General features: G+C 40.7%; 1 protein-coding gene across 2 annotated transcripts in view; it reads left to right on the top strand.

Moving 5' to 3' along the window:
• RB1CC1 (RB1 inducible coiled-coil 1) overlaps window positions 1–7,215 on the top strand; it is a 41,929-nt gene extending 34,714 nt beyond the window's left edge. For both annotated transcript variants that reach the window (XM_059043549.2, XM_067017949.1), the window contains exons 20-23: window positions 2,052–2,110; window positions 3,778–3,914; window positions 6,151–6,221; window positions 6,971–7,215. In XM_059043549.2, coding sequence (XP_058899532.1) covers window positions 2,052–2,110; window positions 3,778–3,914; window positions 6,151–6,221; window positions 6,971–7,048 — 345 coding nt within the window. In that variant the 3' untranslated portion in view covers window positions 7,049–7,215. The remainder of the gene's footprint in view (window positions 1–2,051; window positions 2,111–3,777; window positions 3,915–6,150; window positions 6,222–6,970) is intronic.
• Window positions 7,216–17,733: the final 10,518 nt, after the last annotated feature.

The raw sequence follows: 17,733 nt of genomic DNA, 5'->3' as shown, positions 1-17,733 counted from the left end.
AGTTGATCTTGACATTTAAACTGTTTGCATTGCGTTTCATTATAAAGATCAGAAGGCTGTGTGGTATGATTAGTTCTTTCCTGGTAGTTTTCGTTGAGCTGTGCTGGTCATTGATGACAGTTGACTCTTAAGCCTGACCACATGCGCTGCCTCAGTCTTACAATGTTAAAAGCAGCCAGCAAAATCCAGATTGTCTTTTCTGATTATTAATAAGCTATAATCTCTTAGAATTGCATAATTATATGTGTTTGTGGTGTCAGGTTAGGGCTGTTAGTTAAGTGAGCGAACGGTGAGAACTGCTCCTCATGAGGCGGCCCTCGTTGACGCGTCCGCCCGTAGGTGTGTGGGGTCAGCAGGCCTGCCCGGCGTGGCTTTATTTTCTTTCTTTTTTTAACTCAAGGTGTTTGAATCTGACACCTTGCCGGAGACCCTGCATGGCCCTCTCGATTGCCCTGGCTTTTCCTCTAGCCTGTGAATCTAACCCGGTGCTTGATGTGTCCGTTTTACAGTCAATCTTACCTGCGTTAATAAAGCAGTTGCTTCATTTTTCAAATTCTCATGATGACAGTTTATGAGAAAATAGGAACAGTTTAAGGCCTGTGTTCAGGACTTTTGAAAAATTTTAAGGTACTGATTAGAGTTGTTTTTTTTTTTAATAAAATGTCTTGTAGGGACACATCTGTGCTTTCTTGCGTTTGCCTTTCTTAACTTGAACAGCAAAAATGACATATTAATTCCATAGCTCTGCCAGACTGTCAATCATGAATTTATCACCAAAACAATTGTTTGAAGGCTATTTGCTATTTCCGTGAGTGAAGCAAACCCTTCTCAAGGAGCCTTGGAGGAGTTGCCTGCGGCCACTGGGGGCACCGCACAGAACAGACGTGCTCCACGTGTGCTCTGCGCAGCGTCCCCAGTGGGGTGGACGCTGTGCTGGGCGAGGGTTTAGGCACGTGGTTCACAGCTGTGCTCCTGGCACCCAGAATAGTAGGTGGTGCACAGCATACACTAGGTGCTGGGGAGAGGCTTACGAGGGAAAGGGTCTGGTCCTTCAGATCCAGAGCGCAGCCGCTCCCCCGCCAGCGGCGCCTCCGGGTCACTCATACTTTCATATCGATTGACAAATCTGTTCAGCCAGTGCTTCCTCACATCTAAGCCCTTGTTTGTCACAAATACGTGGAGAGCTTAAACTTTTTTAAGAAAATCTAAGCAGAGTTGAATACAATCTGAAAAATGGATCATTAAACTTGTTCTCATTGGCAACATGTAGACTATTCTGGATGATTTTGAAAACAGGTTGGAATACACTTTTAGGTCTTTCTAGTCATTATTTGTTGTTTTCTTTCTCTTTTGTTTTTAAACGTTAATTGAGACCCTTCATAGTGTTCAAAGGGAAATGGAAGAAATTCTGAGCGTCAGAATTAAACTTATGAACAAGGAGAAATCCATTTTATCTGTCCTTGATTTGTGTGGTTATAATTGGGCCCACTCTGCTTGGGAGGGATACCTTGGGACCCGTGTCCCATGTGTCATGTGACAGTGTGAGAAATGTGCTGAAGCCTGACTGAGGAGCGGAGAGTCCCGGCCGAGCTGAGGCAGCCACAGACCAGTGAGCCCGCCCCGTCCCGTCCCGTCGTGTCCCCCTGCGATGCTTATTAGGAGAGGAGGGGGAGCAGCCCCTTCCTTGTGTAATGCTTGCTCGGAAGAGTGGCTTTTAAACTCTTCTCGAAAACATCAGTCTCCTTCCTAGTGATATTTTTTAGGGTTAAATATGTATTTATAAATAAAATGATTCTGTATTCAGTTTTTAATCCAGCCAAACCTGATTAAGAAATAACATAAGTAAAAGTGTAGGTAAATTTGTCCACTGAAAGCAATTGTTGAAAGAAAGGAATAACATTAATGGAGCAGAGAAGTTTGGACCCTGAAAGCTGGGGCAGAGACGTGAATGTGTGTAACGCTGGAAGAAATGTTTGCAGTGTGGACCTAGTAAATGCATCGAGAAGAGAACAGGTTACTTGTGTAAGCTTTGTGAACTTTTCTCTTCCTAGATGTCTCAGAGCATGTCCTCTGTATCCTCAAGGCATTCGGAAAAGATAGCTATTAGAGAGTAAGTATTTGATTTGTATTTTGAGCTTTTTTCTGTGAAAATAATATACCAAACTGAGTAGTATTGAATTGTCAATGAAAATGTAATTCAGTGGCTATAATCTTTCAACTTCAGGTTCAGTCAGCTGAGTGTTTTGTACTCATTCGTAGTTAACATTTCTTTTTAATTGAAAAGCAAGGTTTTTCTAAATTATTTTGGGAACATTAGGATTGTATTTGGAAGTCCTTCCTATCATAGCTTTAATTATCACTGACACATACATTCCTGAAGCCTTTTGGATTCTGCTTCCTTTTCAGCTGGTGCCGCCTCTTTTAAACCCTATTTATCACCTTAGTCTTTTTCATTTTAGATTGGAGAATCTTGATATTTGAAGCTGGAATGCTTCTTCATTTTTATTTCTCAGACTTCATGTTATCGATATGCTACGCATCCATAATACGCTGTTAAAATGGTCACTTGAATGATTTAATAGACAATATACTCCAGGACCAAAGTACCCCGTAGTCATGTACTGGTTTCTGGCATGGGCTGCTGGAGAGGAGGAGGGCGTCTGATAAAGCATTGTTAGCAGCTCGCGAGTGCTGGCCATTGCTCCTCTACTTGTCAGGACTGACTTAAACATAAATAAGACCCTCTCTTTTGTCTGTTATAGATCCACCGACCATATGTTCAGTTCTCAGGCACTCCCGGTTCCTGATCTTTAACTTCTCATTAGAGTTTTATCTTCTCTCAGTGATTGGAAAGGGCTGGGTGTATCAGTCTTTATCTACCAGCTGTATGTCAGGTCAAACTGATATAAGGTTTTTCAAAGATTAGAGAGAGATGAGCTTAAAAAAAAAACAAAACTGCCTCAGAGAGGCCCTGTCTTCCTTTCTTAAGGTGTTATCCTCCAAAACAGTGCCTGTCACATCTTTTTAGGCAGGCAGTTAATTGTAGGATAAATAATTAGTGAATGATAGACTGTTATCTTTTTAAAGTTTCCCCAGTGATGTTAATGATTTATTAGGTATAGGACCCACTAAGTTATCTTAGATCTAGATTAACTTGGAACTGATGTTCTGAAGGACCCTGAAGAGACGATACCAGCTGAGACACCCTAGGCGGTCACACCTACTCTTTCCTTCCTGCTCCCTCCTTCCTGGCTTCACCCCGCGTCAGTCATCCCTGTTGACTTGTTTAAGCCTAACTAAGTACATGCAGCTGGTTCAGTTGGGGTTTCTTTCAAATTGAGGAGACTGCTTGGAGACCGGAGAAGTAGTATAAGGTAGCTCTTTCTTTCTTTCCCACTGTGACTAAGTTTGCTCCCTCAATTTATGTTTATTATTGTAAAATGAAAGATTAGGATGAATACCTTCTTTCTATAGCTAGATGAACTATAATGGGTATTCTTTTTCTCCCCCTCACCCAAGCATTTTTTGGGGTTGTGTTCTTTTAAATAGTAGATTGTATTGGAAATTTTATTTTTAAAAATTTTGGGTCTTCGGCGGTTGCTCGCGTGAGCTTTTGAGCGTCTGTGTATGTCCAGCATTCCCATGAGGGCCTGGGTAGAGTAAAAAAAAAAATCATGTAAATATGAAATTTCCTATTGCATTGTTAACTGAATGTTTTGTTGAGCATTGCAGAATCAAGGTGACTCCTCAGGTCGATGAAATCATTCCTTTGTTCAGTTTTCAGGTGGGAGACCTGGTCCTCATCATCCTGGACGAGCGCCATGACAACTACGTGCTCTTCACCGTGAGCCCCACCTTGTACTTCCTGCACTCGGAGTCGCTGCCCGGCCTGGACCTCAGGCCGGCGGAGGGCGGTAAGTGTCCCGGCCGTAACCAGAGCAGTGAACCTAGAGCGGGGAGAGTACGTGACAGCTTCTTCCCCCACGTTGTCTGATCACAGCAGAGGTGCGTGGGTCAGCAGGACCTCTGCCTCATCTGGTGTTTGTTTGCTTGCTTTTCTAAAATCTTCATTATCCAGATTATTGTCTTGGATTCTGCTGATGCAGTTGGGTCAGATATCTCATACTCTAGCAACAGCAGAATCACACTGTTAAAATTCTCGTACCTATTTAAGCTTCAGCATAACACGCTCATTTGTTTATAAGGGCATTACTTGTTTTGGCAAAAATAAATTCTTTTAAATTATAAGATATTTTTTCTCTCCTGTTTATCATCCTGTTTCTACCTTTTTCTTTCATTGAACTTGTCACTAAATTTTTTTAAAAAGGCAATAAGCTTTGTGAAAGTATACTAAATTACAATTAGTATATCACTATCATCTATGACATCGATCTTTAAAGAACGCAAAAAGGACAGAATAGGTACCCTGGGATACTTAGGCTAAATAGACTTTTATTCAAAAACCAGACTGTGTGTCCGTTTGGTTTGCTGTTCCCGTTTGGAATGGCTTGTGAACATGGTCACATGCCCGTCCTCTGAAGTAGGCCGCACACGATCACGCCACCGTGGCTGTTGGCGGTGGGTTACGTAGAATGTGACCATGAAGAATAAGAAGAGAAGCTTGCAACTTAATTTACTGGTTTTGTACGTTGAAAACAATGAACTTGATTTTTCTTCTTTAATTTTTTGGGTAGGTTTTTTGTTTTTCATTTATTTAGATTTATTTGAAAATGATTTTTAAATTTACCAAAAAAGTTGCATAAATAAGTACAGTATAAAAAAGCCCGATATTCCTTCGCCCAGAGTCACCTGCTGTTAACATTCTGCCCCATTTGCATTACCTCTGCCTGTGCACGTCCAAATGTACTGATCCACGGTTGTACATAAGCATGTGCACGTTTGTTTCCAGGCAAAGTGACATCCTGCCCCTTTAACTACTTCACTCTGCATCTCCTAAGAACAGGAAGAGTTCAGTGTTTACCTCTAGTAACCGCTCACTGTCCACCACACACATTTGCATTGTAAAGACTCTCACAAGTGCCACAGAAAAGAATTTAATAGTCTTACTTTACCACAGAACTCAAGCCCCCTCTTTTTTCCTCTTCCTCCGTCCCTCCCTTCTTCCCTACATTACCTACATGCATACATACGTACATGTACACGTACAGAACAGGATGCCAGTTGGGGTAAGGCTGCCTACCGACTCCTTGCCTTGGCGGGGGCGGGGGGCGGTGACCAGGGTGTTGTTATGCCCGTGACGGGGCCTCATCACTCCTTGGACATGAGTGTTAGATGAGTCTTTTCAGAAATTGTGAATTATCCTTGAAGGGCTCTATTAGTCCTTAGACTAGACTCGCCATATCCTGTGGTCCAGGAGCTTTTTTATCTTTGTATCACATGGTAGTATCTGTATGTTCATTTCAGATGGTTTATTCAGGACATCTTTTTTTTTTTTTTTTTTAATATCATGCCAAGTAAGGTTTATGCTTCTCAGAGGCTTTACCCTTAACAGATAATTTATTGGTTGAATACTTTTGGAATCAACTCTTTTATGACAACTTCTCTTCCGGTGAATCTCTTACACACTTTGCCGTGTGAGAACTAGCTTTTTCATCGTGTCTCCTTCCACATTTTTGTATCTCCCCTCCACACAAGTACTGACTGCCCTTGAGACTGTCTTTCATCCTTACTCCTTATTAGTTATTTATTGTGCACTGACTGTGTTCGCATTGCGGTGCCAAAAAAGAGAAGACAATGCTTTGCTTTGAACCTAGAATATAAATTTTGTCTGTAACTGTCTGCTTTCAGTAGCAGAAAAGGTCATGTGTTAGCACTTTCAGTAGGTGGCACTGCTGAGCTAATTTAGAATTCCTAGATTTATTTGTTCATGATTTGTACTCAGATTGTGTTTTTGTTTCTTGAACTTTGTCAGTTCTGTGGTTTGACTTACCATCTGCACTTAATGAGTAATTGAAGCCAAAATTAGTGGTTGAAAAGTAAAACGAATTCAGTTTTGTTTTATAAATTGTTATGCATTTCTGTGATTTCACTCTCGAGAACGTCATTAAACCGTTTTGACTCTGGCAGTTATGTTTTCATGAATAATTATAGTTGTACTTTCAAAAAGAATTTAATGGTTTGATTCCATAGCTTCAGGTGCATCTCGAAGACCATGGGTCCTTGGAAAAGTGATGGAGAAGGAGTACTGTCAGGCCAAAAAGGTAAGCCCATCGTGGGCCGTGGACCTAGGAGTTGTAAGAAGATTCTCAGGATGCTTTATGCAGAACAGTGCTCTTCTTGGCCTTCTAATTCACTTGAATTAGGCCTGAATTTAATGAGTGTGAGTTTACATCAGCAATTTTATGAATATTTATGTGATTTACCTTCCAGTAGTAGAGGTAGATGGCCAACAAGCTATCAACATATCCAGGAAAACTACAACAAGTTTCTGTTCTGAGTATTAAATTACTAGTGTTTTCGTGTGCAAAAAAGGAACACAGCATAACTGGTGATTAATCTGTTTGTAGGTAGAGCTGATGTTTCCTTACTTTTATAATGCTACCCCCACTGAAGAAAGATAATGTGAGATATTGATGGCTCAGCATGCACCTGACTGATGTCGGCAGTGTCAGTGCTGTAGAGTCAGAGAGATCCAGTGAGCAGTCTTCCTAGCTCGTTTGTGGACCCTGTGCGCCTAAACAGCAATAGAACTTGACCTGTGTGTTGTTGAGGTTTCTTTGATGTTTAAAATAATAACATATGGCTCACTTTGTACTGTATTATTTAGCAGTGGTTACCCCGACCCTTCCGTCCGTATTAGTGGCTCGTCTGTTCTGTGCTCATCTGGTGAGGGGCGGATCTATGTCCCTTGACAAAGACACCCCTCTTCCCACAATGGTCAAGCATTGCATAGCGTGGGAGGATGGCACCTCTGTAATTCGGTTTAATCACCCTTTTCTTTCTGTCTTAGGCACAAAACAGATTTAAAGTTCCTTTGGGGACAAAGTTTTACAGAGTGAAAGCTGTGTCATGGAATAAGAAAGTGTAATTTATGAAAGAAATTGAGACGTTCTGTGACGTTTTTCTGACTTGTCCCAACAGTGCTCGTTCATCACTCCAAAAATAGCAGGTCAGCGCGACAGCATACTTCTTTCGTGTATGTCATTTACTTTCTACCTGGCTACATGTTAGGAACAATAAATTCATCAAAACCCTTGGCTGAGTTAAAGTGGTTTTGTTTTTGTTGTTCTACCCAAGTAACTCTAGAAATGCGGACCAAACTAGTTCACTTTCTCAAAGGGCACACCCCGTGCATCGCGGTTTGTGATCAGCCATATTCTTTGCCTGTTACGTATACCTTAGCTTGAACTTAGATATTCAGTGTTAGTTGTTATTACCAGCATTTGTCCTTTTGTGAAATCAATATCAGAAAACTTGCACTCTTTTAACACATTCTTTATAAAATGTATAAATTCTTCAAAACTATTTAAAGAGGAGTGTTATTGCATGCAGATAATCATACTTTTGAGTTTGCCTCTGTAGATTACTAAAACAAATTGTTTCATTTATTTTTTTAAATGCCCTTTGATGTTTCAAAACAAAAAGGAACTCTAATTTGATTGACTGACTTTAAGATCAGCCATAATCAGCAATCTTCAAAAGCACTTTGAACAGGTTGGTCGCCTGGGGTCTACAGGGAGGAGTGTGCTAGTGGTGGTTTCTCGAGCAGCGCACAGACCTTCCCGACACTTTGTTATTCTGTGTAGAATAATCATTGATGAAGTCGTAATTCCTGGTTCAGTTTCAGAAAAAACATACTCATTGTACATTAACCATTTAGAGGTCATTTAAATATAACAAAACGTTGTATTGTAAAGGACATGTAGAATTTTAAAACAATAAAGATTTGAACCTGTAAGTGTGTGTGCCTTTTAAAGAAGGATACATTTTTAATATATTTGAGTGATTGCTGGGAAGTGTGAAAAACTTGTTCTGTATCATATCAAAAGAGAAACATGCTTATTACAAAAATGTTCTTTAACTATGCTATGTAACAGTAAAACAGTGTTACGTAGGATAGAGTTGTGTGAAGCCCATCTTTAGCTAAGTGGCCGCGGAGCAGGGGTATTTAAATGAGTAGTTGAGTTGGTTGAGACTTGTTTCAGGTTTGTTGCTAGAGAACAATAATAAAGTGATTCTTTTTTCCAGAAAATATTTAATTTCTTCGTAAAAATAAGTTCAATATTTTTTAAAATATGTATGTCTAATAGTACAGAAAACGGAATAAGCACCGTAGTGTATAGAAAACTGAATTTGACAACATATTAATGAATAAATGAACAAATGATTTCACATGTTTCTATTCAGTCCTTCCATTACATCTTCATGCAGAGAATATCAGAGCACTAAAGAACTTTATATACCGAGTGGTCCTGCTAAGCAGCTGTGGTTGGTCTGAAGGAATCTGCCGGGGGCCTGTTTGACTTGAGATTTCACGCGGTCGTTGTGCTGTGGGGCTGTGGGCTGACGTGTGACGTCTCAGAGTGTCGCTCTCTGGCTTCTGTTGCTTAGAGCTTTTCTTATATCCCGTTTCATATCCATGCTATCAGTGGTCAGGTAAACCTTCACAAAGCAAACAAAAGGAAAATTCAGTTTTCTTAGTTAAAAGGAAGAAAAAGGAAGCCTGGTTGAGTTCTTACCATTGCACTGCTGAGGTGAGCCTTGGCATCAGAATGTCCATGCTTCAGTCCCAGATCTAACTTTAATTTTGGCCAAGTTGCATAAACTCTGAACCTCAGTTTTCTCATGTATAAAATGGTATAATAATAAGACCTACCTCGTAGGGTTATTTTGAAAATTATAAAGGGCTTTGAACAATTTCAGATAAACAGGTTAAGTACTGAATAAACATTAGCTATTATAAAGATTTCTTGGGGCTTCCCTGGTGACGCAGTGGTTGAGAGTCCACCTGCCGATGCAGGGGACACAGGTTCGTGCCCGGTCCGGGAAGATCCCACGTGCCGCAGAGCGGCTGGGCCCGTGAGCCGTGGCCGCTGAGCCTGTGCGTCTGGAGCCTGTGCTCCGCAACGGGAGAGGCCACAGAGGTGAGAGCCCCGCGTACCGAAAAAAAAGAAAAAAAGATTTCTTTATCAGAATCTGTAAATTCACTATTCAAACTCGAATAGAAATGTAGCTTTCTTTATTATGAGAATGAAAGATTAAGTCACATTTAACTGCAAGTAAACTTTAAGCGTACATGAATTACACGGGTAGTTTTACTTTTGCAAAAGTACCTGGATATCCTAAGAACAGAATGAGTGAAAATTATACAAACTTTCATTTTTATTTATTTAAAAAAATTATCATGGTATAAAACATGTACGTGCTTTCAAAAAAATTAATATGCCCTTAAACCCCTGTCCTATTTCCCAGTTTTGCCACATGGAAGTAATTTTGCTTGTTTGGCCATTTTTTTTATGTGCCAGACTATATGACTATACTGGTATTTCTCGATAAATCAATTTATATTATCAGTTTACTTTCTCATGTGATACGAAGATTTAGTTACTTCGCAAGAACCTTTTCTGCTTCTATCTTTCCTGCACTGTGTATTACTTTCTAGTTGGTTCGTTAGCATTTATATTATCATGACTTTTTTTAGTAGCCATCCTAAGTAGGTGTTTTATGTGCTTGTGGGGCATTTGTATATCTTTGTTGGAGAAATACCAGTTCAAGCACTTTGCCCATTTTTTTCAGTTGTCTTTCTGTTGTTGAGTCGTAGAGTTTTTTATATATTCTGGATACTAGGCTCATATGATTTACAAATATTTTCTCCCATTCTGTAAGTCATCTTGTCAATTTCTTGATAATCTCCTTTGATGTGCAGAAGTTTATAATCTTGATAAAGTCCAATTTAATTTTGTTTTGCCTATGCTTTTGATGTCATATCTAAGAGTTTTGTGGTATTAACTCATATTTACATTTTTGATTCATTTTAAATTGACTTGTGTATTTGGTGTGAGGTAGGCGTCCAACTTCATTCTTTTGTATGTGGATATCCAGTAATCCCAGTACCACCTGAAGAAATATTTTTTCCTCCAATTGAATTGTTATCGAAAATCATTTGAACATTGACGTCTGGGCTTATTGCTGGACTCTCAATTCTGATTCATTGGTGTGTGTGTGTGTGTGTGTCCTTACATGAGTACTGCAGTCTTTACTATATTGAGTTTTATAGTAAACTTTGTCATAAGTTTTAAAATCTGGAATTATGAGTCCTCCAACTTTGATCCTCTTTGAACATTGTTTGACTCTTTAGGGTACATTGAGCTTCCATATGATTTTTTTTTTTGCCACTCCATGAGGCATGCAGAATCCTAGTTCCCTGACCAGGGATCGAACCTATATCCCTTGCAGTAGAAGCATGGAATCCTAACCACTGGACAACCAGGGAATTCCCTGCATATGAATTTTTGAATAGGTTTTTCCATTTTGGAAGAATGACTTGGAATTTTGTTAAGGATTGCATCAAATCTGTAGGTTACTTTACGGAAGTACTGCCAATCTTTTTTTTAAAATTAATTTGTTTTTGGCTGTGTTGGGTCTTTGTGGCTGTACGTGGGCTTTCTCTAGTTGCGGCGAGCGGGGGCTACTCTTCGTTGCGGTGTACGGGCTTCTCATTGCGGTGGCTTGTTGCGGAACACGGGCTCTAGGTGCGTGGGCTTCAGTAGTTGTGGCATGTGGGCTCCACAGTTGTGGCTCACGGGCTCTGGAGCACAGGCTCAGTAGTTGTGGCACGCAGGCTCAGTAGCTGTGGCACACGGGCTTAGTTGCCTTGCAGCATGTGGGATCTTTCCGGACCAGGGCTTGAACCCACATCCCCTGCATTGGCAGGTGGATTCTTAACCGCTGCGCCACCAGGGAAGTCCCTGTATTGACAATCTTAGTATATTGTCTTTCAGTTCATAAATACATGATGTCTTTTCATTTATTTATATCCTCTATATTTTAGAAACATTTTGTAGCCTTTGGTGTGCAGTCCTTTTTTAGTTAAATTTATTTTTAAGTATTTTATTCTTTTGGATTTTGTAAGTGGAATTGCTTCCTTAATTATCAGATTATCTGCAAACAGAAATTGTTCTCCTTCCCTTCCAATTTGGATGCCTTTTATTTCTTTTTCTTGCCTGATTGCTCTGGCTAGAACTTCCAATACTGTGTTGAAAAAAGCAGCAGTGAAAATGAGAATCTTTGTGTTCCTATCTTAGAGGGAAAGCTTTCAGTCTCTTGCCATTATGTATGCTACTCACTGTGGTAGGTTTTTCACTTGTGGCTTTCATGTTGAGGAAGTTCCCTTCAGTTTCTGGTTTGTTGGATGTTTTTAATCACAAAGCGGTGTTGAAGTTCGTCAAATGTTTATTCTGTATTAATTGAGATGGCCATGTGTTTTTCTTGTCCTTCCTTCTATTAATGTTATGTGTTATGTTGATTTTCATATGTTGAGTCATGCTTGCATTCTGGACTAGACCTCCCCACCCCACCGGGCAGTCATTTTGTGTAATCCTTTTAACCTGTTGAATTCAGTTCCTAGAATTTTGTTGAGGATTTTTGCATCTTAAGTGGAGGGACACATTCTCTGTATACTAATCCACCATCTTTTGTGACGTCACTATTGGATTGATCCTTTTCAAGACAAGAAAACAGGTTTGGAGTGATTAGTGACTTGGCCAATGTCTCAGAATTAGGAGCTCGGTGAGAATCACATTGATCACTCCTGACTTAGCATAATGTTCTTCCAGTTGAGGGAGAGAGAGGAAAGCCCCCAAACCCTGGGTTTATGGCTCAGTTTATTCCGATGGTTGGAGTAGTTTACATGAATTCCATTTCTTTCAGGCATTGGCCTGAGAGAGCAAAAACAGACCGAAAGATATGTGTTTGCTAGAAATTAAGACTATGCATTTATCATAAGTGCTCTAAAGTGGATCGTTTATATCCTCCTTCCTGTGTACTCAAAGTTGGGGGCCAAGAGGTCTTGTTCATTTTTAAAATGTCTTTGTGCATATATGTTTATCAAAGTACAACTCCCTTAAAAATGCTGTGGGTTTCCTATAAAACTGTTTGGAGTTCCCTGAATGTCCTTTAAGAGCTAAATCGTGACTCACACAGACCTCTGTGGAACAGTGGAGTGTGCTCTAGGAGAAAGCTGTTAAGATGCTTAAGAACTCCTTTGTCTAGCTGAGAGGATTTTCTAGATGCTGACGTAACCCTGAAGTCTGAATAAAAGGCATAGCAGTTACTGTCTTGATATGATCATGATTCAGGAACCATTTCTTACTTTGAGAATCTTCAGCTCTGGAGAGAGTGGACCCAACCTTACGGGTCCTGCGTCTTCTATATTTTTGCTGAACTCTTCTTGCAAATGAAAAGTTTCTTCTCTGTTTCATGTGCCTCTTCCCATGCCTCATACAGAGCTGAAGGAAACCAGTGGACACTTTGAACATTTCTTAGAAAGTTTCTTAGCCAAAAACACACATTTTCTAGCTTTGCCAGTCATTTTGCTACTTAAAGATGTAAGTCACCATCTTTCCAGCTTCCAGTAGCAGTTTTGCTTTTCCAACTTTCACGGACAGTTAGTTCCCTGTTCTCCCACGCTTGTCAGGCAGCGCCAGGTGTTCTGGGTTTTGGGTACCAGTTTCTGTGTCAAGTATACTGTAACTGCTCATTCAGTGAGCAGTGGCTTAAAGTGTCGTTCATTTGCTTGACAATCATCTGTCAATTCACTTCAGGCTGGCCGACATCGCTCAGTTGGCTGGAACTGAGTTAGGGTCACCGGGGATGCCTTGGTTCCTTATGTGTCCTGTCAAAGTGCCCTGGTTTCTAAACAGCTGCAGGGCTGCAGTATTCCTAAAAGAGGGGGCAACAAAGTTGGAGGCTTGGAAGTCAAATTATGTCACTTCTACCGCAGCCTTTTGATCACACTGAGTGACTGAGCCAGCTCAAAGTATAGGAGTAGCTATTGACCTTTAATATTAGTTATAAATGTCCTTGAAGGTTTTTTTTTAAAAGCATGTGATTTAATGATGCCTAAAGCCACAAAACTGAATACTGTTTTTTTTTTTTTTTTTTTTTTTTTTTTTGTGGTACGTGGGCCTCCCACTGTCGTGGCCCCTCCCGCTGCGGGGCACAGGCTCCGGACGCGCAGGCCCAGCGGCCATGGCCCACGGGCCCAGCCGCTCCGCGGCACGCGGGATCCTCCCGGACCGGGGCACGAACCCGCGTCCCCCGCATCGGCAGGCGGACTCTCAACCACTGCACCACCAGGGAAGCCCAATACTGTTTTGTTTTTTAAGATTTTTTTTTGATGTGGACCATTTTTAAAGTCTTTATTGAATTTGTTACAGTATCGCTTCTCTTTTGTGTTTTGGTTTTCTGGCCGCGAGGCATGTGGGATCTTAGCTCCCCAACCAGGGATTGAACCCACACCCCCTGCACTGGAAGGCGAAGTCTTAACCACTGGATCACCCGGGAAGTCCCCAATACTTTTTGCTTTAAAATCTAATTTTCATAAATTTACCCTTTTGCTTAAACACTTACTAGTGATGACTGGGAAGCAGTTTAAAATGTTATTAATGTCCATTAATTGATGGCTTTTATGTTAGTCATACTCTTAGAATATAAACAAGCCATCTTTGGCCGATTTTGAAAAACACTTTGTATAATTTATAATCTTTAAGGGTAAGATGGAAATTCAAACAATTCCTAACATAGTGGTAATGAGACATACTGTCAGCTGTAAGCTATTTGGTTTACATACTTCTTAGGTGTCTCAGACACCACTGAGGTTGAACTCCACCTGATGTTTCCTTCTCACCTGAAGATAGATGAGGCTTAGTAGCAGCATCACTCCCAGTGTTAGCGGAAACAAGCCTCAAGCCTCCATGTGACAAAATGGACCATCAGTCCTCTGCATACCCTTGTAGTGAAAGCAGTGCGTGTGTGTGCGTGTGTGTGTGTGTGTGTGACATAGGGACACTTCTGTCCAGGCTCTGTGCCGCACGAAAATGCTGGGCCATCAAACCACTTTAACAGACGTTACCTCTTTCCTTCAGGGCAGGGCACCAGGCAGGAATGCTCCATCTTCACTGTCACTAGACTTTAATGGCAATTTAGGAAATTCCAACACTTTCAGTGGCTTTTCAGGGCCTATTTCTCCAAGCGTTATGTGTCGCTTCAGAAGGATCTCTCCAGTTTTGTGGACCCTAATAGCACAGATGCTTCTCTGACAGCCTAATTCTGAATTGATGCTGTGATACTTCTTAGACTGATTTAGAAAGGCCACCGACCAATTCCCGCACAGGTCACAGTAGTAATGTTACTTAGTGAATAATTAACGTCAGTGTCACTTGTAATCTCTGTGGAATTCTGCTTGGCCAGTGGGTGTGTGCTTAACCAGCTCAGGCTTCTTAAAGAATGAGTTCTTAAATCCTACAGAAGTGTAAAGCCTAACCTCAGAAGCATATACGATGCCTGAATTCTCGGCAGTTTCAGTCACAGTCACATACACAAGCTTTTCTCTTCATCCTACCTGTTTGAGAAGTATGGTTTCTGGAGATGTCACTGTCTCTGTAGGTGGTACTACTTTTAAAACAGGTTGCACATGGTCTAGTCAAAATGCATACTTTTCCCTATGTTTTCATGCCACCATGTACTGAATAAGGTCCTTTTTAAAAAGTAACATTTTGGGGCTTCCCTGGTGGTGCAGTGGTTGGGAGTCTGCCTGCCGATGCAGGGGACGCGGGTTCGTGCCCCGGTCCGGGAAGATCCCACGTGCCGCAGAGCGGCTGGGCCCGTGAGCCGTGGCCGCTGCGCCTGCGCGTCCGGAGCCTGTGCTCCGCAGCGGGAGACGCCACAACAGTGAGAGGCCCGCGTACCACAAACAAAAAAACAAAACATTTTCATGAATGTTAACTCAGATTTAGCATGTAGCATTGAAGAATACAAGGGAGCATGAATGAGCAACTTTTTCAACTATGACGATGGCCATTTAAGCTCTGGAAATCTTACCAGAGGGCTCTTCTTACCAATTAGCACTAAAAGCAATAGTGCATAATTTAAAATATTTTGAGATGCCTTACAAATAACAGTATCATTATGTAATAAGTAAGAACATTCAAAAATTCTACACTCTACAGGAATTCTCTCGCATCACTCTGATCCTGATATTTCCATGGCAATCCAGAGTGCTAGACAGAGGCCACCTTTCAACTTTGGTACCTGATACTTCCCAAAGCATTTCTATATTAACCAGTGATAATACGAACCATTGTGTACTCCTTAAGACGTTGGAGAGGCTTTTCCTACCATGAAGTTTTGATTTCTTGAAAAACTGACTGGCTATTTACTGTTATCAGTAATCATGGTATTCTCAGCTGAGGTAGCTGAGACGTCACAGCATGAACTAAATGATAACTCCTAGTGGGTAGAGGCTCGTGGATATAACTGGAACGTCAAAAAAGTTTCTCCACTTTCAAAGCATAAACACTGTCTTCTTATTCCCTTTGAATTGTCAGTTTCCTTCTATAAGCATGTCAGTGCTGCTCTGTCTTCTAAATATCTTTACGCAAAACTGTTTCCTAAATATATATATATATATACATATACATACACATAGATATATATTTATGAATCAGTGGTACCAGTTTTTCCATGATTATGTATAAAGGCCGACCTTTATGTCACAGGGGTTGTGGTTCTGGTATAAAGCAAAACCATGCTGATTTGTGGTGAGTGACATAGTTGCCAAGGGAACATAGGATACACGATGGTTCAGCTTAACTTTTCGACTACCATGTGAAAGCGATGTGCATTGAGTAGAAACGGTGCCTCGACTTCTGGAGTTTGATCTTCTCCTGGGCCGCGAGGTGTGGTGGGTCCCCTTGTGGATGCTGGGCAGGGCAGCAGCAGCTCCTGTCACCACGAGGTCTCCAGGGTGATCCACTGATGCACTGGCAGCCGTTCTGTTTTTTGCTTTCAGTACAGTGTTCAGGAAATCGCATGAGATAGGCAGCACCTTAGTCTAAAACAGGCTCTGTGTGAGGTGATTTTGCCCAGCTGTAGGCTAATGAGAGTGTTCTGAGCGCATCTGAGGGAGGTGAGGCCGAGCTACGATGTCCAGGAGGTTAAGTGTATTCAATGCCTTTTCCGCTTGAAATATTTTCGACTTAACGCTGGGTTTATCAGGATGTAAACCCAATGTAAGTCGGGGAAGATCTGTACTAATAGATGAAGTCTTTCTCTTGTTGGAAGCCACACATCCACAGCCTCTAGGACTGTTTTTCCAGATGACTAATGCATTTTTTTCTCTAAACTTTTCTAATTTTACTCAAGTTCTAGGGGTGCCTGCGTGTGTTCTCTGCAGTGTCCATTAGAATAAGCAAACTTAAATTGGAAATACACAAATTATTCACAAAAATCTTGATAGTTCCAACACTTCTGACATAGCAAAATACCTGCTGAGCGCTCACTGCCGTATTATTTCTATTTCGTTAAAAAATTACAGAGCTTGTCGCTAAAAGTTTATGATTATAATGAAGTTCAGAAAGTTTCCATTAAATAAATGCCTGACGTCAAAATGATTCTGCTATTCAGGCAACAGCGAAATTCAAAGTTTGATTGGGGTTAGAAGGACCAAAGCCAGATGCCTTCTACTTCACTTGCAGCATTACTTAGGAGGGTGCAGTTGCGAAATGGGAGATGACTGACATTCAGACTATCAATTTATTACAATTACTTTGCTCAATATTTTCTTGTGTATTTTTTTCAGTGTTTGGGGAACCTCTATATTCAAGTTTCCCATAATAACGAAGTTGGATGTTACAGAAAGTGATGAGTGGTGGCTGTGATCCTTTCTGGGAGCAAGCTCTGTACGTTAATATAAGAGCACAAGCGGACCGTGTAAGGATAGGGTTTGTCCGACAAGCAGTGTGTTGACTATTAACTGCTTAGTGATCCTCTTATAATAGGATGAGCTGCTTTGCTCCAAGGAGTCTTCCCGAGTAAATGCAGGGAGAGGAGGACACAAGAAATCCATAATTTCACCATTAAAGCCGCACATACTGCTGAACCTATGTTTACGGGAACCAGGTGCGTTCTGAGATGGACTTAGACATTTTCACAAGGTGTTAAGTGTTCAGTGACCAAGTACTGGTAGAGAATTGAACTTGGTAAGCTAGTCCCACTGGGTGCATCAGAGAAACTGTGATCAATACTTACATCAGGAGGTGTTTTTTTTAGTTATGAAGAATATGTGGAATTTTATTTCTTAAAAATATCACAGCCAAAATATACACAAATATTTCTTCTTGTAGCTGATGTTGCCGTCACAAGCAAGAGCTAAAAATGTGCTTTTCTAATTAAAAGATAATTTATAATTTGCAGTGCAAACAGAGCATGAATATCTATAATAATTAAAATAAATGCCAAGATTAAAGACAAATTGATGTAATTTTTTTTTACTCATAAAAAATAGGAAAAGTTAAAATCCCAGGTTATAGCACTAGCTGTTATTTCTCTGAGATCTCAAAACATTTGTGGAACATTTCTAGTAGGTATCCATATATACAACCAGGAATATAGAAAATGAATTATGAGCAATGCAGAATAAAGGCTCCTTAGGCGTTCATGTAATTTCACTTTGTTTTCTGGATATTGGGTTAAGGGACATATTAAATTTTGTAT

This window comes from Kogia breviceps, chromosome 17 (genome assembly GCF_026419965.1).
Source record: "Kogia breviceps isolate mKogBre1 chromosome 17, mKogBre1 haplotype 1, whole genome shotgun sequence".
Taxonomy (NCBI): Eukaryota; Metazoa; Chordata; class Mammalia; order Artiodactyla; family Physeteridae; genus Kogia; species Kogia breviceps.
This window is presented reverse-complemented; position numbering and strand designations above follow the sequence as displayed.